Genomic DNA, 26,990 nt, shown 5'->3' with positions numbered 1-26,990 from the left:
CAAAAGTAAACAAAATCGTACTTTCCATATCTGTGATGGAATGTTAGTCACAAGTCCTTGCATAATAACTAGATAAATCCTTCATCACCTTTATTTCCTGTAGAGTTTTCTTGTGCTGAAATATTCTATATATTGTATATGTCCATACAAGACTTAAAATGGGGTAGAATTCTGATTGCAATATCAATATGTGTAGCTTTGATTAGGACAGGATAGAAATAAAAAAAGCTTTTACATGTTTTTCAAAATTTCCAAGATTATTTTACAGTGATGTACCAAATATATAAAGCCAATAAAATTGTTAATTAATATTCATTTTATTTGCAGATGAGTCACCAGCAACTTGCCATGTGTTTTTACACGAGGGTGGTCTGGAGTTGTTTATGACAATACTACAGGTAATGAATGTAGAGATAATAGTTATTATATAACATTAGAGTGTCATTATATATAACACTAGAGTGTCATTATAGAACATTAGAATGAATGTAGGTCTGTGGACTATGATGTGATTGTTGTTTGACTGCTTTAATTTATATTCAGACTGTCTCCACAATGGAGGTAGATGTTAGAACTCAAGTGGAAACCAAGATATTGGGACTTCTGGTAAGTTTGAATTCTTGAAAGGGAAAATGTACAATGTACACTTGTCTATCAAGTGTGAAAAAAATTGAAGGCTACAATTTCTTTACGTATATTATTCCAAGAATATATATTTACAACTCATTGTATATTTATTGTATATGTAGGACATTTTTTCTCTGACTACATAAGATGATCGATGTACAGTTGTTTGATACAGTAACCTAACCAAGAGTTTGTTTCTTATAGAACAATATAGCAGAAGTGCCCACCTTACGGGAGTATTTAATGAGAGATGATTTCTTGATGCTGAGCAAACAACTTCTGAGGGCATCCCAGATTGATGTGAGTTACTTTGCTGCTGGAATCATCTCCCACTTAGCCAGCGAGAGCATCCAGAAATGGCTTGTTGTGTCAGCAAAGGAGGACATTCTAAAAGAATTGGTGAGAACTTTTTTTTTTTCAAAGTGGAAAAAATCATCCTTAATGAACGTTTATTGTACCGTTACGTGTACATTGATGTACTGTTCCTTGTAGATTTATGTACTGTTAGTTATACATTTATTCAGTTATACATAACTGATTTTCAAACTTCCTTGTAATAACAATGTAAATCTGTTTGCAGAGGGATGTTGTTCTACAGTGGGAACAGCCAGAGGGTGAAATGGTGGCCTACAGGTATGGACAAGTCTGTTTAAAAGGAATGTCAAGGTTACTCTGCATTGTGTGAGATACATTTATATAATGAGGGGGAAAAAAGGCTTATATACATGTAATTCACTTATTTGCAGGTCCTTTAACCCCTTTTTCCCATTGCTGAGATGTTTCGACTGTCCAGCAGTGCAGCTGTGGGCTGTTTGGGCAATTCAACATGTCTGCACCAAAAATAGTAAGCATACTCAAATACTGATTGTATAGGTATTGAACAATACATATGGAATAATTAATATGTGCCTTTGTGTAGGGAGACAGTTAATGTGCTTCTAAGACTTGGAGCTTGTGTTGTACTTTTAGGTACTAGGTATTGTCCAATGTTGGAGAAAGAAGGTGGTACAGACATTATGATGGAGCTGATAAATAACCCAGGCACTGATGAAAACGTGGTCAGTATAGCAGAGAAGATCTTGGCCTTTGGGAAGGGTCCGTCTGTTCAGCAGGTGCCCCGTGACGACCAGATGTCCGCACCAGTTCCCTGCCCTGCCACAGAAAATTAAACTGGAACTCCGACGTCTAGAACCTGCGTTTCCTCAGATTAATGGGCTGAAATGTGCAGCAGCATAATCATAAGCTTGAATTCAAATGTTTATTGGATTTTGCATTTTTTTGGGATAAAGAGAAAGTGTGGTGCTATATCATTCCACTGTGAACAATTTATCAGTGATTTTGATGATATTGATATTAAGATTTCATTGGTCATCATCATTGATAGAATTAATGGAACATTTGAAATCATATTGTAAACTTCATAGATAAAAATTTAATTTTTTCCATTCCTTTATTTTGAGCCCACATTTAACAAAAATATATTTCAATTTTCACCAGATGTGAGGGTGATCTTTTTTTTATAAAGAAAAAACACAGTATCTGTATCCACTGATGAAAAAAAATAGGTGTAAGGGTAATACATGTAATAATTTTGAATAGAACATGCACTTGTGCATGCAAATTCATAAAGGATTATTTTATATGGTCTTTTGTTTGTAACACCCCCCCCCCAAAAAAAAAAAAAACACAAAAAGAGGAAGAAGTTGTTATTGTTTGGATTGTGTTATGTTTGTTATTTGATTAAGATTTTTATTGTATTTATCTGTGAATAGGAAAGTGCTATTCTTTGTAATTACTCTGAATGTTTTGGTAAGTTTTTTTTTTGGACAGTGCTTTTGTTTTACAAAGAAGTCTGTTATCATATCTTGGTCCATGGAATAACACAACACAGTATGTATATACATGTTTATCTTGTAATTTTTTTTTTCTGTGATCGCATGGGGAAATCCAGATAAAAAATTAATGTTTGAGTAGTAAAGGGCTGCATTGAAAAAAACCATGTCTAATCAATTACCCACTGTAAAATGAATGAAACCTTATTGAGATATTTTGTTGACCAAATATTTACACTCACTGGTAGTATGATAAGCGATAATTTCTGTTCATATAGAATTCACAGGAACATGTAAATTTGCTCTACCCTAGAGCCCTATACTCTATAATACTGCTCATGTTGTCCTTGTGGTGTTATGTTTCTACACTTGCACTAATTGCATGTGAATTTCATCATCACCAAGCTTTTCTGTTGATTTACAAAAAATAAAAAGGCTAATTTCACCATTTTGAAAACTAGACAGACATGTATCTGTTTTACAAAGTAAAATTAGATTAGAAAGTTGAATCTCAGCAAAGATTGTTCACATTGGAAATGCTCAGACTTGGACAGAAACATAAGACATTGCATAGATTGAGTCTTGGTTCATTTACATTTAATTGCTTATTTGATGGAAATATCTGAAACCAGGTAAAACAGTTTTGATGTGTTGCAAGTTATAAGTAGTCTAGCATATGAGCAGTAACCAAAAACCACATATTTATGTGCATACAACTTCATAAGTATGTAAGTGTGATGAACCATTTCTCTTTTAAAAACTATCACCTTTAATAATTAAGAGAATGAAATATTTAGTGATGCATTTTGATGAGGAACATGTTTCTGCAATAAGTGCATGATCTTTTGACACATGCATTATCACATGTATCAAGAAGCGGCATTCTATGGTCATCAAATTCATCATTTATACTTCCTGCTGTGCAGTTCATGGTAAGGGCTTACCAAGGGTTTTTATTGGAACCACTTGGTTTACTAGTATTTCTTGTTGTTGTGATAATCCTGTTTTTGGAAAGTACCAGGTAATAAGTATAAATTAATGCTCCACTGGATGTACTTTAAAAAAAAAAAAAAAAAAAAAATCCAACTTTGGCTGTTGGGAGTTCTTTTGGGAATTATAAGTTCTATTGTGATCCAGAATTTTGGAATGTAAAGAACAATTTCATACTTATAAATTGCTCATATTTTAAATGTTACATGTATTAAAATGTGAGTAAAAACATGTTCTTGATCAATTTTTATGCATTGAGGTGTTATAGGGCCCGTAATTTTATAATCAAATAATTGAAGATATTGTAAAGTACATGTTTTTTAAAGATAAACTCCAAAGATGGTATAAGAACAATTCTAATGGGAATAGCACATAACTTCACCAACTGAATGATAAAATATATTTATTATGAACATGCAGTTACAAACAGTACATGTACACCAGAGTTTGCATTAGCACAGACTATTATTACATGTACTAGGATCAAAATCTCTACCCATGATTGTTCATGGGATGTGTGGGTACTGTATAAAGATGTACCCCCCACTTGGCTTTACATGTTACTGGTGATGTGTGACAATCCGGGCTGTAATGGGATTCTGTTACTGGTTCTTAACATTACAGTCTTGTTTTGTTTTCTTTAATTTTGTTATTTTTAACTGTTGTATATTGAATTTATTGTTAAACTGTATGCTGTAATCATCCTCATTCAATAAAATGTTCAGAAAAAGGCAATGTCTTGTTTTCACAACAGTTACCGAGAGCAAACTCACTAATGATACCCCCCCCCCCCCCCCAAGAAAATATAATTATGCAACACTGTGGTACTCAAATACTTCTCTTACTATTGAAAAGTAATGCCTGCACCATTTTTCTTCCAGTGACCTTGAACAAATGACCAAAGCTCAAGGTCAGGACATATTTTCAGTTCACAGGCACTCTTTGTGTCAAGTTTTAACATCTAATCATTTCCATTACAAGATATGGTGTAGACAGGAATTTTACATTTTTTTTAAGTAACCTGTAACTTGCACAGATGACCTTGCATGGTTCAAGATCATGACAACCTCATTTTTGGAAACTAGGAACTTGAAATGTTTCTTCATGAGTATCGTTAGGTATGGAACGGAAACAAATTATATATTTTTTTCTTTGAGTGGCTTTGAACTTGCACAAATGACCTTGGGTCAAAATCATGACACATCATTATATCAAAGGCAATCTTTGGGTGAAGTGGGAACTTCCAATGTTTCTCCATAATAAAGGTATACACCAGACACACATTTGCTCTTATCTTTCCAGTGACCTTAAACTTGGCCAAATGACCTTGGTTCAAAATCATTATGCACCCTCAGATCACGAACAAACTTTGTGTGAATCAAGATTCATGTTCCTCCATAAGAAAAATATGGACTGGACACACATTATGTAGTTTTCCTTCTAGTGACCTTAAACTTACCCAAATGACCTTGTGCCAAGATCATGGCAGTGGCATAGCTAGGGAATAGCTATATTTAAGCAGGGAGTCTTGGATCTGCTCCTTTCTTCACCCATTTTTGTTTCCGTTTCATACAAGCTGAACCACAGAAATTGGGAGCAACAGTTCCAGACTTGTTAGAAAGTTAGTTTACGACATGCAGAAAAGTTTTGGACTGATTAACCTCATTTCTAAACAAATACTTGATTCCAAAAAATTTCTCGAACATTTTACTACAGATATTGCCACTTTACGTACCTCTCATATTCTTTTAAACACCATCACCAGCCCCGTAAAGTGAAGTGGTGCAGTTTGTTTACATGTAAAGTGGTGACTCTTGAACTGCAGGTGAAATTAACATATATATACTTCATTTTCCAAGGTCAGTTAGCGGCTTGTAAGAAAATCTGAAAAAAGATTAATCAGTCCAAAACTAGCGCAATTTTTATGCAACGTAAATTGCATTTTTTTGACACATACGGAACTGTAGCTCCCAGGTCGTCATTCAAAACTTTTCAAACCAGGAGCTACAGACCTTCAGCTATAATACAGGATATTTTAAGAAAAGTTCGGCTGAAATGCAAAAGGTTGTCAGGATTTGAAATGAAAAAATAAAATGCTTTTAAAAAATTTGAGACTCAGAGAAAAATATGTACCGGTAAGCATGTGCTTACAATGCTTCATTGTAGCTACGCCACTCATGCCACACATCAGGTCATTAACAATCTTTTGTGTGAATAGATTGTAACGTTCCTCCGTAAGAAAGATATTGACTGGAAACGATTGCACAGACAGCCAAAGTGATTTCTATACACCCCCAAAACTTTGGGTGGGGTGGTAATAATGATTTAATATGCTAACTGTAAAATCCTCTTAACTATACAGCAATTTAAGAGACAGAAACAATTGGAAGTTTTAAAATAGCATTTTTTGTCCTCTTCTGTAAACAAGAGGCCCATGGGCCACATTGCTCACATGAACAACAGTTGCTTGTAAATTCTATTTCATAGCATCTGCTATTTCTATTCTAAACTTTGAACCCCTTTCTTGGGCCCCGGTGTTGGTTTTAACAATTAAGAATCTACACTATTTGGATGTTTGGGTAGTAATCTCACAAACTGTAGCAATGTAGTTCATGAGAAGAAGATTTTCAAACATTTACCCAATATATTTCCACGTTAAACTTTGAACCCCATCTGTGGCCCCATTGTTGGACAGGGGTCACGACTTTTACAATTTAGAATTTTCACTTTTTGGGGATCATTGTATAGTAATCTCACAAACCATAACATTGTAGTTCTCGAAAAGATTTTTAAACATGTTTCCTATATATTTCCATGTTAAATTTTGAACCCCTCTTGGTGCCCCAATATAAAACCTGGGTAACAATTTTAATAATTTTGAATTGACAATAGCCAAGGACGTATTCATAGCAATATTCCAAACTGTTGCATCGTAGTTATTGAGAAAAAGATTTTTAAACTTTTTCTAAATATGTTAAACTTGGGTCATGATTTTTACAGTTTAGAATCTTCACTATATATGTACAAGCTTTTGCATAAATATTGGCATTTCTGGTGTAGTGGTTCTTGAATAGAAGATTTGTGAACATTTTTTTTATGTATTTCTGAGTTAAACATACAAGCTTTTGTGTACATATTGGCATTTCAGGTACAGTGGTTCTTGAGAAGATTTTTAAAGAAACACACCCTATCATCGCTGTTATGCTATTATCTCCCTTTTAAAAAGGACTTAGCCCTTTATTTAACAATTTAAATTGGCCAAGTGGTTTTTTGAGAAGAACTCAAAAACGTGATGTTTACAGGAAGACAGACAGACGGACAACGGGTGATCAGAAAAGCTCACTTGAACCTTTGGTTCAGGTGAGCTAAAAAGCTAGATCATCATTTATGTATCCGTATCTTGGTTTGCACCTGTTCGCAAGTACACCAATTTTCTAATTAGTACCTTGAGAACTATTTGACATTCAACTTGGTTCACTGGTGCATATCCATGACTGTGATCTTTAAAGCAAATAAGCCTTCTATTTATTTTCATGAAATTCTTTAGTTCATTTGTAAATGCAAAATTACCCAATTCTTAGAATCAAACAAGTGAACATTCTGCTATAACATTTTTATTCTATTTCACCATACAATATTATATTAAGATAACAAATGTATGCTATTATATACATGAATAACTTTTAACTACTTATAAATCTCTCATATAATATGTCATAGAATGCTAATTATTTAAAATTCTAAGAATTACTAGTTTTCTATACATAAAAATATGCCACATTTCTTTACAGCATGAAGTAGCCATGTTGCATGGGACATGAAATGCACTATACTAGTTTCTGTTTGACAGTGTACTCAAAACCACATATTTGAAATACAGCTCATGTTGGATTAAATGGAAACAAGCAACAAGACTTTTTCACAAAGCATAACATCAGATTTCAAACTTGTGATATACATATATCATTTGTTCAGATTACACCATTCTATCATAACTTCATTTTAAACTAACTCTTGTGTAACAAGAACAACATTTCTCTGATTCAAAGCATAGTATCTGTTCAATTTGATATGCAAGAGTGACTAAGAAGTGACTAGTATTAAAAATACTACACGTTAAGCCTTAGATATGTGACCAACCCAAAACTTTCACTTGACACAGCAGATTGACTACTCTAGATTTACATGCAACTTTCAGTGTAAATAGAATATGTACAGTTAACATAAAATAACATGCAGGTTTCCTAAAATTTTACACAAAATAGTACCATGGATGACAGAGACATTTTAAATGCACACTGTGGTTTGCATTAACTCCTGAGTCAAAAAATCATTCAAATCATATAAAAATCTTGAAATGCACCACCTCTATTATCTTTGCCAAGTTTTCCAGACGTGGAGAATTTCCAAAACACTTGGCTAGCAAAGATCTACCATTGAAACCTTAAATCATTCAACCAACGACAGCAAGGGGAGATAAACACAAATACAAAATGTTATAAGCAAGGTTTTAGGCTTGATTATATATGATCAGATTATAAATGATACAAAATTAAAAACTTTCATAATTTCATGAGATATTGGAATGTTGATGACATTTGAGCACTAATAGACCTCAGAATCTCTTGTCATGATTATGCTTTTACATATTTTGTTTCCATAAAAGTATGTTGGATATCATTACATCAAGTCATTGCATAATCAAATTTTACATACTGCAATATCCTATTGAGATGACAAAATAAAGTCTATAAAACAATATGGACAATACATAAAAGGCAGTAGAGTGGATAAATTTAGCCAACGTACAAGAAAATTGATTTTCCAAAAATAAAGTACCAACACACCTAAAGTAAAAATTTTCTTTTCACAGCTAACACACTATATATATCAACTCCTTCACAACCTGCCACTTTCATATCCTGGGAAAAACTGTTTGAGGATGTCCTGCAATGTACTGTTGACAGGCATTTTATAGTCCTTGCCAAGGTCAGTGCGACATAATGGACAGCAATAAACATCAGCCTTAAAGGATCTCGTTATGCATGACTGTAATGAGGAGAGAATTGCATTGATGCAAGTAACATTATTCTATACATTAACAAAATAAATAATGATTTTTCTATTTCTGAGGCTTTGGGAAGAATTAATGGATACCTTGCAAACATTGTGGCTGCACTCAGTGGTGACTGGTTTGAAGACAATCTCTTGACAACAAATACACGTAAACAATTCCTCAACTTTCTGCAGGAATTTCTAATAATATAAATTGAAAACAATAATGTCAATGAACATCAGCTCAACAAAGCAACACATTCCTATGTATCCAAAAGATTTATGTTACCTTTTTACTAATGAAAAGTGCCACAACTCAAAAATCACCATCTTTGTAAAGTAACTGTTTCTTGTCAAACTTGTAACTTGACAATAATTGATAACATAACAAGAATTGATTACACAACAATCACCGACCTGTCCCCCCTCCGATGTATGCTCCAGGGCTTCGTCCCACAGCTTCTTGTTCACACTGTCCTGGGTTATCCTCTTCTTCTGCTCCGCCCTAACCTTGTAGGCTGCCACCTTCTGCTTCTTCTCTGGGGTCCCAGAGGGGGAGGAATCTGCAAAAAAAGTCCAAAATTTTGATAGGCACTAACCTTTAAAATCTCGGTCTTTGTCAATATATAACTTACACTAAAACCATACTGCGTGCAGTTTTTTTTTTTGTTTTGTTTTTTTTTTTTTAAGAGTTTTATTACCAGAATCTTTCCTTTTTCTCTTTCCTTTTTTTGTGGTTTTTTCCTTCTCCTCATTTTCTTCCTCCTTCTTGGCTTGGGCTTCAAGATACCCATCAGGATACTACAAAGAATTTAAATTTGGTACATTCCTTCATCAATACAAACCTACAATTCACATAAACAACATTAATGTAATCAAGCCAACCTGGCTTAAGTTCTATAAAGACAAGAAAATGTAATTTGCATTACAAGGGTACTCACCTGCATTGTAAGCCCCAGCTCTTTGATGCGTTTGCCCCCAGCTTTAGTCCAGGGAGCGGGGGTAGGGTCATCTCGTCTCATTAGGTACCTCCAGACCAGGAACCCCGACTTTCCTTTCTCTGGCCAGTACTTCACCACCTGTGGATTGCACGTTAAATTTATTTATCTGACAGAGGCATCAACTTAAACTAATACATGTATTCCGTCTAAATAACAAGTCTATATCATCTTTGAAGTCTCCTCACCTTGTATATGCCATCATATCTGTTGCCTTCTTCAGGGGCGTAGTCAGAATGCTTTCTACCCTTACAGTTTCGAACCACCCTCAAGGGCTTTCCTCCCCGCCAGTCTTTTGCCTCTGCCCCTTTCTCATTGATAGGTTCATTACAGTTCTTAGCTAATGCCCTGAAAGTACAATGTATATGTACAGTATCTCATTCCCAAATTACTCCTCGACAAACTGAGTGCATTGCATTACAGATGTTAACAGAAAAATTGCCATAATTATACAAACCTGTTCATTCTGGTTAGTTTCTGATCACATGACTGTTCAGCTGTTCTTTTGTTTCCTGACAAATCTCGACCACCACTTCCAGTGTAATAAAACTCATCTCCATTGTCCTACAAAATCAAAAGGAACAATTTTATTCATCACCTTAAGGGAATAAAGCATACACAAACTTAAAAGATCCTTAGACAGTGAAATAGTTTGATGGCTACCTTGTCATCTTCGTAGCCTCCGGAGAGTACGATGGAGTAGGCCCCCTCCCCGTCTCTGCCGTGGATTCCAGCAACATGGGGTCGGTGTACACCCGCCTCACTGACCTAGGATCAGAAAATCGTAAAATAACATTTACAAGAAAAGTACATATTCAGCTAGAAAAGGAAACACATTACATGCAAGGATGTGATTGGCAAGAGAGAAAATGGAGGAAATCAAATCAGCCTGAGGTCCATACTGATTGAAAGAATTACCATTCAGGGCTGCATTTTACAACCAACTTAATGATTGCCAAGCAGAAAATATTTATGACGAGACATGTTTGTAAGTTTCTTTTGTTAGCAGCCCTGATTCCACAAAATAGACATTTCCACCAAAAAATTCACATCCCTAAACAAATATTTTATGAATGAAAAAAAAAAGAATCTGATAGAAGGATAAAAGGTTTTATATGCCCTTCCTTCAGCAAATAATATTTTTAAACATTTAATGAAAAAGCAGATACCTACTTGTACTCTGAACTTCCATAAGGTTCCGACTTCCACTCCTGGTATTGGACCAAAATGATTTGGTGGGACAACATTACACACTCTCTGTCTTCCTACACAGGCCATTCCCTGCAATTATGTGAAATCACAACTTCAGAACTCTGACTAAAGCATCATTTCATATACATATATATCCATTACATACATTTATTAATATTACTAATGATAGAATGTGTGGATTTAAAATTAAGGTCAAATAATCTATTGGTATGTTGCATTACCCTTCCCCAATCTCTGCTGGTCTGATTAGTGGAGGAGGCCATTTTAGATTTCTTTTTACTTTCTTTCAACTTTTCACCAGCTTTCACAATTTCGTTCTCATCATTTTTACAGCTTGGACAATACCTGAAATATGGAAAGACTTATTATTATTTTTTTTTAATTATCTATGTTATCTACCCAACAGTAGTTATACCTTACATAATTTTAGTATAATTTATTGCGTACATTGACAAGAGTGATAACTCCCACTGAGATATGTACCTATTACTTCAATTACTTTACAAAATTGTTATACATAAAATTTCATGCATTTCAATTTTTAATTTTGAGTTTTTGGAAAGCCGTTATCATGCACATGAGGGTACTGAGGTATGAAATCCATAACTTGTGATACCCCTTTCTGTATCTCACCATTCATCATCCGTGGGCAGATTGTCCAGGGGAGGATCCAGACACTGTAAGTGGTAAGCCTGGTCACACTCGTCACACAGGATCTGTTTATCCGGGTCGTGCTTCCCCCCACACACACAGCACGCACAGTGTTTACACTTTTTCTTCGGATTGTCCTTACAGAAGTCACAGTCAGGCTTGTTTGTTCCTACAATAACCCAGTATCCTTGCATCGATCATATACATTCATTTTGTAGATTTTCATTCATATGATTGATAAATATATTTGTATAAAAGTCAAGGTTTCTAAACATGGAATTGCCATTAAACTGAACATATACATAAACATACGTTTGACTGGGGAAGCTGATGCATCAAACGCTTCATCAAATTCATTAACTTGTGTTCCAGGTTTCTCAATATCAAAAATCTCATTCACGAACAACAGCTTGCAGTCATCTAACGGCATCAGATCTGGCCTGTAAAATATCACTTTTTTGGTTACCAATCTTGAAGCTACAGTAACCTGAAGACTTATAATACTTCTTAAATACCTTTCATAAATTTTGCCAAATCCATCTAAGAAATAACTTTTAAGAGAAAATTTCCCAGACTGCACAAAACGATATATTTTTGTTTATTTATGTTGATCAATATTATTAAAGCTGATCATTTATCAATCCATACCCAATAAACACGGTTGCTGTTAATTCTTTGATTGTCCTGGTATTCCTCTTCCCTTTGATGATGCAATCATACCAGAATCCCCTCAGATCTGGATCATCCACGTTGTAGTTGGCCATCACTTTTTGACCCTCCGTGATGTCCCCCAGACTCAAAACCTTCCTGGCTCTCGGCCGGATGTCTTTGCACTCCAATTTTTCTGGTTCAGAGTCATCATAGCTAAAATATTAAAATACTATGTTATATTATTACTATTGGTATTGCTGTAATTCTTTGAATGACATTCATAATTCCAAATAGATAAACAAGCCAGAAGTTTTTCGGGTTTTTGTGGGGAAGGTAAGGGGGGTCTGATGTGGGACCAAAATTCATATGATAACCACAGAATTTAATTGAAAACTGATTTCTTCCAAATTTTTGCTTTGCCCTAAATAGCAGTGGCTTAGCTCCCCAGTCTCTGGATGGCCAAATATTAAAACCAAACTGCAAGCTGTATCAAGTGTACTATTGCTAGCGTTGAGTCATCTACTGCTCCACCTTACCCATCAAACACGACACTGTAGATGTAGCAATCATGATCCGACCGCCCTCCATCGTCTGTCTCCATCCCCTCACCATCAGTTTTACGCTCACTCTTGTCATCCTTGGATATCTTCACAATTTTAGCTTCGAACCAGGCACCCACTGATGTGTCCCGCGCATCAATGATATCTCCAAGCTAAACACAAGCACAAGAACCCGATCAATTAGTTGTCCAAATCATAAATCCTATAGCAATGATTTTTTTATTCTACTTGACAAAATTAAAGATAATCAGGTATTAAAGTAAGTGAGAAGGAGATAGACCCTAACCTTGTATGTGCTATTAGGGTGCTCGTCTTTTGTTGAAAATTCAGGTCTACTAATCGATTCTTTCACAGGTGTTGAAGGCTAAAATCAGAGAGTTATACAGTACATTGTAACACTGGCATAAGAGGCAAATTTAAAGTAGCAGGCTGATAACCAAGGTTCGGTCTAACAAAAATTCTTCTCTTCAATATGGAAAAAACATAACCTTACCAAAACCTTACAATCAAATACTGCAGATTCCTAATTAAAAGCGAAGAATTGCTATCCATGTAAAATTGCCTTGTTATGTCCAGTTGTTGTATATAATGTTAGACTGTACTGATTAGAAGTTACAAGTAAATGCTTCCATAATATAATTACAAATGATTTAGTTCATCTTGACTAATCTTGGCCAAAATCTGGGTCAGCTTTTTTATACATGGATTTACACCTTCATTTGGGGGTGTGAATCCAGACAGCCATTGCCTTGTTCACTTCTAACTGAATTTGGTGAAAAGCCTTGAGATTCAGATTTACACATGCAACTAAGGGGGGGGGGGGGGATTCTAGTTCATAAATCATGAAGTTTAGCCTAATCCCAGCATGGATTACATTTCAGCTGAAAATGAGTCCACAGTACTGAAAATTTGCAGAAGACCAAACACAAGTTGTAACCCACATGATCAAATATCAGATTTTTAAAGTAGGATATTCTTTTAAGAATAATTAGGTGGCAAGAAAATACCAGTTTGTTTTCTTTGTCTTTGTTTTCCTTATCAGAACAGGTGCTTTCCTCCCCACTACTACTGTATCCATCATTCGGCTTCTTGTCTTCATCTTCAATCTGATTTTGTTGGACCTTGTTTTCCCCTAAAGGAGCAGCTCTGACCATTAACTGGACTAGGTCATTGAGTCCAACGCTGTAGTCAAACAGTGTATGTCCATCCTCCAACTGAATAAACGGACTTATAATCATGCATTACACAATCCCAAAATAAAGAGGTCCAGTACAATTTCTTGAATTACCTACATAACCTACATAGCTTTATTGAAGTTAGTTTATTAAAGAAATAAACAACAATTTAAAAAGTTCACCGGAATATGAACTTGGTTGGTCACATGATCAAATCCTGTGAAGCCCAAAGGGCTTCTCAGTAGATTTGATCATGTACCAACCGAGTTCATATCCCGGTGAATTTTTTAACATTGCTGTTTATTACTTATATTTACATTCAAGAATGGCATATTGTTCAGATTCATTGAAATAACTGTTTTTACATTTACAATATTGCAACTGTTAAGCGATTAGTGTGTGCAGTTATCATTGTGACCTCACGAAAAAGTTTACACAGAACTTCATGTTTTTAATAGCTATTCTATAGGTTTATATAAAGGAGCATATTTGCTGTAAATATTCAGCTACTTTGATGCCTTTTTGCTGTTTATATATGGACAAAAAGTTGCAAGAAAAAGTCAACCTAAAGTTGTAGTGCATAGTTTTAAATAGCAACCCAGAGCAAAAATAGTTAAATTTTTTTATTAAAAATTAGTCGCTCGGAACACCAATTTTTCAAAAGTATTCATTTGGGTCTGATGCAATACATCCCCATAGACAACAACTTTTATAGAGGTGTAATGAAACCTGACAAGCTAGAGGGGGTATTTCAAAGGAGAAATCTTGGGATTTTTTATACTATTGAATGAACATAGTTTGATCCCTGGGGAATTTGTAAATATTGAATAATTTAAGAAAAATGTAGCATAAATTAATATCTTGGGACAGACTACAACAGGGTTGTTTGGTCAACATAAACAGTTGTACATAGCCTAAAAACTTTTAGAACTTTACAATTGCACTGAAAGAGCAACATTTTCAAGAGAGATACTATTTTTGGATCAGTTCAAAGTTGAAAATCATTGCTATCCCTAAAGCTAGGCAACTTTTTGAACAAATACTCAGTTAAGAGAAAAGTATGATAAAGTAGCTAAATAACCCTACTTAAGGTATTTAAAATAACTTTGTTAATAATTCAAGCTATGTAGCTAAACCTAGTGATTGTACTGGACCTGATAAAACATCTTGCAATAACTCAGAAAACTTAAAAACATAAAATGTTGGAATACCATTTGGTATACTTATATCTCAATCCTATTTAATACATTTGTTTTAATAGTAAGTAGAATCGTGCTTTACAGATACATTATTACACGTTGTATGAAACGTCAATCACCTGCTTCCCTCTGTAGAATAACCTCTGTTTTTCAACTGGTGCCTCAAATTCATCGACCAATCGCGATCTCAGCTCTTCGATCTTTGTCAGCTTTGAAAGGTTGTCTACACGCAGTGACTTCTTTCCATCAAAACTTCTGACTTGGATCCACATTGTCTTTTGAGCTCAGAAATTGAGTGATTTCCTTGAAAAAAAATAAACAAATGCACTTACCACCTTGTGGCGGGAACTACTTACAATTTCGCGCGAAATTATCGGACTTTACCTTGTCTCGAATCAAAAGTCTAAAGGTGTTCCGATAACAGGAAATGGAAATTTCCTACTTTCATTTTACCTTGACCTTTCATTTTGTTTTAGGAACGGCTGTGTCAGTGTGAGGCAGGCCTACTTCTTCAACTGTGACCGTATCAAAGCTGAGTCGGTCTTGTTGAAAAACCATGGCGTTGGGGTTAGGTCTAGATGTTTCGCTCAAAAATGTTTTTATAATTACTGTTCCTCTGTTAATTTCTTGGGCTAGATACCGGGGACTGGAATATATTATAAAACATTACCGGTGGGTTTTCGTTTGCCTATTTTTGATGCCCATCTCCGTGGTGTATGATGTATACATGTTCATTCGAAATTGGATCGTATTCAAACTGAATTCTGCACCAAAACAACATGCAAACAAAGTCAAAGACGTGCAACAGCAGGTAAGTTTCTCGTTCTTATTAAACTTGTGTAATTCTTGAGTTTATTCCCAATGCATTATAACGTCCCAATATCTTCACATTAAGTTACGTGGTGGTGAAAACTGGTACATGGCCAAAATCGGTCTTACATATGCCAGCTAGTAGAGCAGTGACATAAAATCTTGATTTTAATATGGACTTAAATTAAGCAATATGAGCTGCAATTTTCATGATAAATTTTTTTTAACGAAAATGTTATTTTCTACTAAAATGAAAAAATTTCATGGTTTTTAAATTTCTTTTTGCCAAATTTTTGTGAAAAGGGCCGTTAAGGAGCATTAATTGGAGCGAAATTGAATTAATGTCGTCCTGTCCAAAAATTGATTTGTTATATGTTCCTTAGAAGAAATATCTTTCCTCTGACAAAAATTAATGATTATTTACAACCTTATTTATCATAAAAGTTTAGGTCACATGCAAACTTAGCATTCTAGCGGGTTTTTACAACAAAATAAAATTCTAAAAAATACAGCTCATATTGCTTTAACATTTTTTTCATCCATCAAGAGAGACCATTCTAGAGCTTTTGATATAGAGGGATTTTAACTGTGGATTGTGCATTGTAATATAATATATGTACTTGAAAAGCCATATATTTAACTTCTCTCTTCTTTCCTCTTCCAGGTGAAGAAGTGGAATGAGAATGGAAGGCAGTCCAAAATGTGTACGGCTAGACCTGGCTGGGCCACCGTCAGCTTCAGGCGAGGTCTGTACAAAAAGCAGCTCAGAAACATTGAGGTCAACATGATAGATATCCTAGAAATAGACGAGAAGAAAAGGACAGTGAGGGTAGAGCCCCTAGTGACCATGGGGCAAATCACAGCATTTCTGAACCCCCTGGGGTGGACCCTGCCTGTTCTACCAGAGTTAGATGATCTTACTGTTGGTGAGTGATCGTGTGGTGATAGACTCAGTGTTTCTTGCTTTAATCTACAAGGTGTGTTTTATCTTCTCAATGTTTTCTCTAATGATGCAAATCAATATCAATTTACATCACCAGATACTTTTTTTTGTTTTGCAAAGGCCTTAAGGGGACTGATTGAAGGAACGATTTACTAGTAAATTAACTATATTTCTAGATTTTTTTTTTATTAAATGAGTTGTCGGTAAAAAGAAATAATACAACAAACAAAAATTTTTAATTCTTTATTTCAATGTGCTTCTTGGTATACAAGGTGGTCTTATTATGGGAGTGGGAATTGAGACATCTTCGCACAAGCACGGTCTTTTCCAGCATTGCTGTGTTTCCTATGAACTTGTTCTAGCTGACGGCAGTGTGGTAACTTGCTCTGAGGTATGCACCATTATCTTCATGTGGTGTACTCATGTCTGCCAGCTTTTCTCGTAGAATCTTGTTTGCACTTAATGATTTTTTTTTCAATATTGCACACTCATCTGCAGGGTAGCTAGTTGATTTTCTGTTCTCTGTCAACACATTTATTAATGCTTTCAGATGTAACAGTTGCTGAATATCAATCAGTCAAAAGAGTTGAATTGAACCAACTTCCCACTTATTGATTCATAATTTTGAATTTCAGAAAAATTGAATGGAAAACAAAAGATAATAGGTACAGATCCCAATGTTCCATAATAAATTAACATAAACAGTGTACCGTACGGTAGTTTCTTAAAACAAAGTTTAAACTTATAATGAATTGATAATTAAAGCATATTACCATGAATAAGTATATTTGAAACATTTTTAACAAACTGTAAAGATTTTATGTCTGTTTTGAAAAAAAACATGCAATTTTTCTGTGGTCCATGAGGTGGACTTAGTCTAAGTCATCTTCTTTAATTATCGATGTAAGATAATTTAAAGTAAATGACAAAATTGTAATACATGTATCATAAGTATTACTGTGGTTTCATTAATATTCAAGGGTATCAATTTTCGTGGAAGAAGTAAAAATCACAGTTTCAAGGATAGGTAAATTCGTGGCCAATGACCCTATCAATACAAAATATTATTTAATAGAAATTGCACTTCGATGAACATTTAATTTCGTGGATCAACTAAACAACGAAATCCACGAAAATTGGTATTCAACGAATATTGATGAAACCACAGTATCTGAACTGTATACAGGGAAATATTTAACCCAGGGTTTTTTTTGCCCCTTCTCTCTCATTATTATTTGGCAAATTTTAGAATGAGCGAATTTCAATGTCTCAAATGATATCTCTGCAAACACAACTGTATTTGGGTGAATTCAAGATGGGGTGAAACTGTTTGCAAGTAAAGAATTGCATAAACTACATGGTGTGAAAATAACCCTGTATACAGTACCGGTATTTTAATAAACAACTTAAATTTGCAATGTACTTTATTTTACCCTTTAAGATAAAGCTACATATTCAGTGCCCCTCTCATCTACACGAATGATCTGTCAAAGTCAGGATTGGTTGCTCAGATTGAATGTTAACTGAACTGATTATGGAATATTAAACCACAGGAAAAATCTCCGTCACACTGGTTTCTCCAGATGAACAGAAGTCGTGCTCTCATAGCAAGAGGAATATAATGCTCTTAGGGCTATTTTATCTTTAAGACAAACAATCTTTTAAAATCCTACAAGACACTGTTTGTTTTTAAGGGAAGCATTGATTTTAAATGCCTAAACATCTCCCTTAAAGCGTAAAAAGATTTTGAAAAAGAGGGAGAGTGATATAACACATTTGATGTAGTGTTCACTCTTTTTACTTACATGTAATTAGGGTTTAACATTTGAATGTACTATTAATCTTTATAAAGTTGCTTTGCAACATTGCTTCGCTGCTTTGCTTTTATCAGTTTAATGGCTATGATATTAAAATAGGCATTTAAAATAGTTCAGCTAATAGCTATTTGTTTCAATAATGAAATATCATTTAGGCTTTGCTATCATTGATATTAAAACCTTGCTGTTAATAGTGTGCTACTTGGATGAAAGAGTGATGGGAAACATATTTTGGTGCTGCCTTAAAGCTAAACCATTGCAGTGTAAGTCAACCCATTGCTTTGGTCACTGGATCATTTATTTTCCAGATTTCCTTTATACGATATCCCCCATTTCTCCCTCAACAAACAAACAAAACATCCATCAACGTAAGACAATGAGGTCAGTTTGATAAACGATGTACCTTACCAATAGATCTCAGTATTAAAAGATCAAACTTATCAGGTGATGAATTATTTCCTTGGTCATGACATAACTTTTGCACGATAACATATACATGTAGATTAACAATATATATCCAATGTACTTTTGTATTTATTACTAATACATTTTAGTCCACAAAAAAAAAGAATAACAAAAAACCAACATTAAATTTTATAAGTAATGTCAAAGGTTAAAATGGGCAGCACTATATTATTTTGTATGAAAAAAATAATTCCATATTTGTGTTGATAATACACTAAATACAGTGGAATTCAGCTATTGTATATAGCTGAAATATTATTTGTACAAGATAAGTATCATTTTTGGTCCATACTCAAATTCTTCATTTTCTTTTCATGAATTTGCAATTTCAGAAACCTGAGTTGTGAAGAGATTTAATTAATTCATAGAGAAATATTCTTTACCTTTTTTTGTTTAGAAACAACCATATAATATACAGTTAGTGAGATGTTTTCTCAAATAGATCTTTGTGAAACATCTGGATTTATTTTTTGGTTTTATATGATAGTACATGTATGATAACAGCTAGGCGGTAATTTTGATACGCAGAAAAATGTTGATGAATTACCAGGTCAATGTACCAATGGGTGCTAGATCAATTTATCAACACCTAAAAGTGATTAAACTAGACAGTTGTCTCTTAAACAATTTATTTATATTATTCAAATAGCATGCAGTTATCATTAATCTACCGGTATTATGACCCACAAAAACCAGAGCAAATTCATCATAGAGATTGAAACACCAAAATTAATGAGCAAAATATCAATGTTACATATTAGGTTGGTTTAATATTACGTGTTTTACACAATCTTATGGCTGGATTATCCGACCATTATGGCACGCTATAATATTAAAAAAAAAAAAAAGTAGAATATATTAAAGATTTAAATAGTTTAACAGTCAGTGAACTAACTTTGTTATCTGTAGACTATAGTTTGCAGACTATGGTTATGGTAATTATAAAACTACTATTGACTGTAAACAATTTTAACAGACCATTTTAATACTATACATGTATTCGATAATTCATTAACTTTAGTTTTCATCTGTAAAACTATATTTATTAGTTGTAAATTATTTTTTATTGTTTATCTGAGTTTGTCTCAGTATACATGTATATACATTTACAATAAATTTTTCCGATTAATATATGAGAGATTTGTTTCTGTTTGCTAAAATTTACATTTGTCAAGTAAAAGTTGATATTAAATGATAATTATGGTTTTTTAATTTATTGGATGAAATTTGATTGACAAACATAAATTAAGAATTCTGATAGCTTGTTTTTCATCATGTAGAAAATGTATCATTTTCATCCCTGTCTAACAAAGAAAAATATTAGAAAGAAGTCCGTATTATATTTGACCATTTGCAAATACAGTATTTTATGCATGTGCATGCGTTTTTGAAGTTGTTAGATATCTTAAATGTCATATGAATGATCTTAATGTGTGCATGTTGAAATATTGTAACAGATCTGATTGAATAAATCCAGTTTTATATTCAAAGGCAACAGTTGTAAAATAGAATATCGGTATTTAATATTTATATTGAACATTATATAACATATAAATTTATTAAATGATAAACATTTTGTTGATGGATCTAATGATCATAAACAAAGATTTTCTGATACTAGTGTCAAAGATTTTTCAAAAGTACATATACTCATATCTGATTGAGTTCCATAATTTACATTCAATATAAAAAATATATTACTGCTGTATGTCCTGGGTACCAGTATATATCATTAATGAAATCATAATATACTCTAGTTTAAAAGCTACATAATATGGCTTGGATTAACCCTTTCTTATTTGGGTAACACCTCAATATCAAACAAATTTATCTTTTAAGCAAATTGTGAATTTGATTACCTCTGTTATTTTTGGATTTAGATTTGTTGATTGCCTGAAATTCAATGTATTTGAATAAAGATCTATATTATACATGTATTTATATACCAGTTGTAATTTTAAGCATTCTCAATTGTCAAATTGCAGACGGAGAGACCAGACCTGTTTTATGCAGTCCCCTGGTCCTATGGTACGCTAGGTTTCCTGGTGTCTGCAGAAATCAAAATCATTCCATCCAAGAAGTTTGTCCGAATGGAGTACTTCCCGGTCCACTCCAAGGACGAAATGGTCCGGAAATTCCAGGAACAAACTCTGTTACAGGACCGAAATGAGTTTGTGGAGACTTTGGCATATTCTTTGGATGAGGCTGTCGTGATGACCGGAAATCTGACAGATGAGGCAGAACCTGATAAGGTTGTCACATTAGTTAGACAGAAGGACTTCATCTTTCTATTTTTGTTTTGTTTAATTTATTCTTTAATATCTGGTATTTTTTATGAGTATTTCTTTTGGATTTGCATGTACCGGTACATTATCTATATAGAGTATCTGGTACTCATTTGGAAAATGTTTGAATGATTATAAGCATAATTTTTTATCGTCAATTATTTTCTGTTTAATTTATGTACAGATAAATCCTATTGGTTATTTCTGGAAGCCGTGGTTCTTTAAACACGTGGAGGGGTTCTTGCGCAGCGGCCCAGCGGTAGAATACATTCCCATCAGACACTACTACCACAGACACACCCGCAGTATATTCTGGGAACTCCAGGTAAAACACACACTCCAACACTAAGTGACCAATTTACAGGTACACCATGTTGCTGAGTGACAAATTCCTGTTATCATTCTGTTTCACAGGTTTCTGTAATGATGTTATATCACAGATGTATAATGTGTTGATGTTTTACACCTAATTTTAGCAGTTTCTATTTTGTGGATACAAACAATTTACACAGGGAAATAAATTATCAAGTATCTACCATATATTTATACATGCCATCCTGGGTCTGATACCAAATTTAAATAAATTCAAACTGTAGTTTTGCTTATTTTCCCATTATTGGTATTTAGTTTAAACAATATTTTTTCAGTATTTAATTAGTATCATACAGTCATCTACATTTCAGCAAAATATGCATATTAAAAGGTTGAGAAACAAGCCAAAAGGCTTAATATGTTAATCTCGCTCTTGATTATTGGTACATGAATTTGTTTATTACCTACTTACTCATTTTGTATTTTTTAGGACATCATTCCTTTTGGAAACAACCCCATCTTTAGATACCTGTTTGGTTGGGCAGTTCCACCCAAAATCTCCCTCCTGAAACTCACCCAAGGGGAGACAACCAAGAAACTGTATGAAAAATACCAGATCATCCAAGACATGCTTGTGCCCCTGGACAAGTTGTCAGAAGCAATGGAAGTGTTTGAGAAAGAAATCCAGGTAGAAAAATTAACAGGAATGTAAAAACATTTCTACCCAATTTATACAGTGTATTTCTTCTTCCCCTCTTATCATATGAAATCTTTCATTGACTATTCTTACCAAATTCATATTTTCAATTACACTTAATTAGTATTACAGGTACATTTTTACTTACCTTTTTAAATGACAGATGTACCCCCTGTGGCTGTGCCCCTTCATATTGTACAACCAGCCTGGCATGGTTCATCCACCCCAGAAAGGTGACCAGCTGTATGTAGATATAGGGGCCTACGGCTCCCCCAAATCTAGTACATGGGAGGCTGTCAAAACTACCAAAGCCCTGGAGGCCTACGTCATCAAATCTGGCGGGTATGTGCTGCAAATACTACAGAAACTTGGGAGGGGGAGGGATGTTGTGCTGCAATGATGAATTAATTGATTGCAAGTGTTAGCAGAACCATTTCAGAATTAATTTTTATCCAATGATATTCACTTTGTGTATGCCTGGTAATGTACATGTATGATATTAATGCCAATACTATCATGCTACATCTTGCACACTGTTTGATAATGATGTAAATTCTTAAGAAAGGTTTTCTGTGTGTAGATTCCAGATGCTGTATGCGGACAGCTATCTGAGCAGGGAGGAATTCAGGAAGATGTTCGATCATAGCCTGTACGATAGGATGAGGAAGGAATTAGATTGCGAGAAAGCTTTTCCTGAGGTGTATGACAAAGTCAACAGGAAAGTCAGAGACTAAATCAGTTTATCAATCAAAAAATCTTTGTTGATCTACAAAGGAGAAAAAGTATGCCCATGAACAAACACTGGGGTAAATACTATGGAATCATTAGATTTCATGGTGGCACAATTTTCGTAAAATTCGTGAGTACCTCTCACCCACAAATTAACATCCTTCACAAGTGAATAAATTAGGGCTATAAGTCATATATCCTTTTGTAAGTATAAGAGCACAAAATTACGTCCCCACAAACCTGTAAAATTGAATCAATCCACGAAAATTGGCCCCCACAAATTGTAATGATTCCATAGTCGGGGGAAATGCACCAATCAAATTTATCCGCTTCTGCAGTATTTTTATTAGGGAGGGGGGACATATTATTTTTATTTACATGTATTTCATAACATTGACACGAAGTATGCCCAGTATCATATTTACGTAATTTATAAAATAATTATTAAGTGTGTAGCAGAGTTATGGTTCATGAAACAACTGAAATTTTACAGTTGTAACATTTGATGAAATTGATATGATATTTAAGATAATTAAGAATCATAATTGGTTAAATAATAAGAATTTAACAAATGTCCATGTTAACACCCAAAATTTCTGCTTATAAATCTTTTTACAATATACATGTACAAGTTATATTTCTGATCTATATTACTGATATTAATGTATATATAAGTAGTTAAGCACAGTCCTTCTTTAATGTGCAAAATGCCATAATGTGCACCCAGGAATTTATCTTCCTTCATATGCCATAATTTGTATTTTGTGTACACACTTTAGTTGCCAAAATAGTATATCTGAACTTACTATGCCATAGAGATATTAATCACCAGGTAATGGTGTTGTTTTTTATTTTTACTTGATATTTAAAAGAGTGAACTGTATCAAAAGAAAGTATTTAGAAAAAAAGCATTTTACATGAAGTAGCTTATCAATATTGAATTTTTACATGTAATGATCTGTTTATACCGGTTATTTTCTTTCTTTGACTGAAATCCATGTATGAAGTAAAACCAGTGGTTGAAATGAACAGTCATCATCCTTGTAGCTACCTTCATATCCACATGAACAAGCAAGAGAGCATTTAGATTTTTATGTTATTGGGCTATGTATCAATTTTATCTTGCCATAGGTTTGATAGATCGCAGTATTTTCAAATTTCAATACAACTTTGGTTTTAATTATAAATGCCAGTACGTATTTACAATACCACCTAAGTTTGATAGATGCCAGTATTTACATTACAACTTAGTTAGGTTTAATAAATGCCAGTATTTACAGTACAAATTAATTAGGTTTAAAAGGTATCAGTATCTATGATATTGATAGTCTGCTTGATTCTTTTTATGAAATCCATATTAATTAAGTTTGACAGTTTGTTATCTGTATCAGAGACCCGAAGAATGCAGTTTTATCTGAGAGGTTAGACTGTTACTATAGTACTGTGCCCTGATCGCCAAAAATTATGACCAATCTCAAAGCTTGCACCTTTAAAACTATTCCCCCAGAGTTCCAATCTACGGAGGCACACTTTAGATTTCATCCTTACATAAATATACACACAGTCACCCTGTATCTGACTTTAAATTAAAAGAGCTTATTCAGTTACCAGTATTATGACTTTCTACAGGGTTTCAATTCCATCAATGACCACCATTAATTTAAGAGTTAGCGGTATAGTTATTTTTTTCAAAATTGTAGAAAAAACATGATGTGTCTTTTTTGTGTATTGCTCTTAAAACTTGTTTTGAAAAATAAAGTAATCTTATTACGATCAATTTACCGCACCGTTACAGTTAATGCAAGTTTGCAAACAGTTTCCCCCATGCATTTATTTCTAAGTTAACACTTTCTAAAAGTAATTTCTGTTGTTGTAAAACAATAAATGTATTTCTATTGTAGATAAAAACTTGAAATGCACTGAAGTTCTCATATACACCATCAAAATTTCATTATTTTTTTCCCACTCTATGACAAATTTCACATTCAGTTTATTGCAAAAAGTTACTTTTAGGTTTATCAACTATTGTATCAGGTATTACAAATAGGTGTTATCTTCAAAGATATAATGATTCATGCAATTATTCATTGCATTTGTAGCATGATCCAAGCAGTGTAAACATTTACAGAGTTTGACAAATATATCTTTCAATTCAATAATTTCGCTAGATAATTAAATCTCTGTGTTGTTATGTGCTGTTAAAGGATTAAGTCACTGAAATAATTTTTTTATTATTTTTTTTTTTGAAGGGCCAACTGTATCAAATTATATTTACACCTTAAATTGCATGTATTTTTGTTGTTGATTAATTTCTACTTACCTTAGGTCTTTTAATTATAACTTGAATGACAATTTGTCACTTAATTATGACTTAAATGACGAGAGTTTTCAATTTATGTCACCTAATTATAACTTGAATGACAAGAGTTGGAACTTGTTCACACAAATATCATTTATATAGACTGTGATGTGTTTTTATGACCCCCCCCAAAAAAACTATGCAAAATACATTGGTACCATTCAAATCAGTTGTTATGATTTTGCATAAATTTTTACAGTATTATATTGGTCAAATTCATTTTAAATCAAAAACATAATCCCAAAATGATTTGTTTGTGTGAACTACATCTTCATTCATTACTTTGACTATTTATATAGTATATGGGTAGTCAAAATTTAATGCATGAACAGAGCAACATCTCTTTGACAAGTCACTATTAGGTTTAGATAATTATATAAATACAATTTTTTAAAGAGTTTCCAGTTTCCATACTAACCCTTAATTACCTACCTTTTATTGTTTATATTTTCTTGGGGAAAAAAAGCATTTTGGGTTTTAAAAACACCTTACAGATGTCTCTAATTTATTTATGTCCAAACATGAATTGGAAAATTAGGTCTTCAGTGTATTAAGATGAGTTTATAGCAACAATAAAAAGTTGGGAGATTGATATCTTTACCACCTTTTATTCAGGGAGGAATTGGAAACTCTTTTTATTTATCCAGGATTCAATATTTTTTTTATTAACCTGAGAACGTGCCACACACTACTGGTATTTTACAATTTCTATATTGAGATTCCATTTGTTCTATGTTGTTTTACACTGTACTTAATTTTCTGTGTTTAATTATGGCAAATTCTGTAAAGCAATTTTGCTGTTTATTTAGATATTTATGATACTGCATTAATCAAACAAAATTATTTAATTAAATTATATGGCAAACCCATTTTAATGTTGTTTTTCATTTCAACAGTCCAAAGCAGAGGCCCATGGGTCTTGGACTTACCAGTAACCTTAGTATGGTACAACCATGGAAAGGATTCACAGAATGAAACAAGATACTTATGTTGATGAGGGATCAAAGGGAAAATTGTTTTGGTATTCAGTAGTTTTAAAAAAAGATTATTTTTCTTTTACGACTCACAAGGAGAATTATGACCACCATGATAAAGTATATGACCATGCACACCTCGTCTTATAACAGCCTTGTTGCCTATTCCCTTCGGTAAGATGTAAAGAAGAGCACCATCCTAGAAATACTAGTAAACTCAATACATGTGGCAGAAATAGAGACTGTTACACGTAATATCCAAGGATGTTAGCTTCATGAAATGCAATAACATTTCTGACATTCACAATATAAATACAATGTATGTAACCAAATGCCTTGATTTTTAACCTTTTGGACTAAAACTCAATGCAATATGTTTATTTAATATTCAGGATCTTGGACTTGACCATAAAAAAAAGCAATAGTAAGGGGTCTTCGAGTCATATTGGTTAATGTAATGAAATTTCATTGCAAAAAGTAATGGGCTTTTTTTTCAAAGATATCATTCAAAATAGCCGCAGGTCTTGGCTCCCGTTCTGAAAAAAAAAAAATTGTATGAATGACCTAGGTCTTCCATCCAAATTTTTCTTCAGACCAGGAGCTACAGACCTGTAGCTTCATTCAAAATGGCAATTGAAAGTTTTTACAC

The 26,990-nt window shown here is 33.5% G+C and overlaps 3 protein-coding genes across 4 annotated transcripts in view; 2 read left to right on the top strand and 1 right to left on the bottom strand.

Moving 5' to 3' along the window:
• LOC128166776 (protein zyg-11 homolog B-like) overlaps positions 1–4,180 on the top strand; it is a 13,288-nt gene extending 9,108 nt beyond the window's left edge. Inside the window, exons 9-14 of the mRNA XM_052832146.1 lie at positions 328–398; positions 544–606; positions 832–1,026; positions 1,208–1,260; positions 1,374–1,471; positions 1,597–4,180. Coding sequence (XP_052688106.1) covers positions 328–398; positions 544–606; positions 832–1,026; positions 1,208–1,260; positions 1,374–1,471; positions 1,597–1,796 — 680 coding nt within the window. The 3' untranslated portion in view covers positions 1,797–4,180. The remainder of the gene's footprint in view (positions 1–327; positions 399–543; positions 607–831; positions 1,027–1,207; positions 1,261–1,373; positions 1,472–1,596) is intronic.
• Positions 4,181–7,045: 2,865 nt separating this feature from the next.
• On the bottom strand, positions 7,046–15,319 carry LOC128165654 (E3 ubiquitin-protein ligase UHRF1-like). Its single transcript, XM_052830399.1, has 17 exons — positions 15,070–15,319; positions 13,584–13,790; positions 12,863–12,940; positions 12,553–12,728; positions 12,014–12,229; positions 11,678–11,805; positions 11,348–11,534; positions 10,936–11,059; positions 10,676–10,783; positions 10,166–10,270; positions 9,960–10,066; positions 9,691–9,850; positions 9,446–9,583; positions 9,206–9,305; positions 8,922–9,067; positions 8,607–8,705; positions 7,046–8,498 (listed from the first exon to the last, which is right to left on the bottom strand). The coding sequence occupies exons 1-17, from the start codon at positions 15,220–15,222 to the stop codon at positions 8,349–8,351; spliced, it is 2,382 nt and encodes a 793-aa protein (XP_052686359.1). The 5' UTR covers positions 15,223–15,319; the 3' UTR covers positions 7,046–8,348.
• Positions 15,320–15,381: 62 nt separating this feature from the next.
• On the top strand, positions 15,382–26,236 carry LOC128165655 (delta(24)-sterol reductase-like). 2 transcript variants are annotated; one of them, XM_052830401.1, is made up of 9 exons: positions 15,382–15,761; positions 16,425–16,686; positions 16,976–17,094; positions 20,971–21,237; positions 21,455–21,595; positions 22,073–22,270; positions 22,443–22,621; positions 22,860–23,035; positions 23,318–26,236. In XM_052830401.1, the coding sequence occupies exons 1-8, from the start codon at positions 15,507–15,509 to the stop codon at positions 23,011–23,013; spliced, it is 1,575 nt and encodes a 524-aa protein (XP_052686361.1). In that variant the 5' UTR covers positions 15,382–15,506; the 3' UTR covers positions 23,014–23,035; positions 23,318–26,236. The 2 variants fall into 2 exon arrangements, with proteins under 2 accessions (XP_052686361.1, XP_052686360.1); XM_052830400.1 differs by having other exon boundaries at positions 15,383–15,761; positions 22,860–26,236.
• Positions 26,237–26,990: the final 754 nt, after the last annotated feature.

This window comes from Crassostrea angulata, chromosome 10, assembly GCF_025612915.1.
Source record: "Crassostrea angulata isolate pt1a10 chromosome 10, ASM2561291v2, whole genome shotgun sequence".
In the NCBI taxonomy this organism is placed as follows: domain Eukaryota; kingdom Metazoa; phylum Mollusca; class Bivalvia; order Ostreida; family Ostreidae; genus Magallana; species Magallana angulata.
This window is presented reverse-complemented; position numbering and strand designations above follow the sequence as displayed.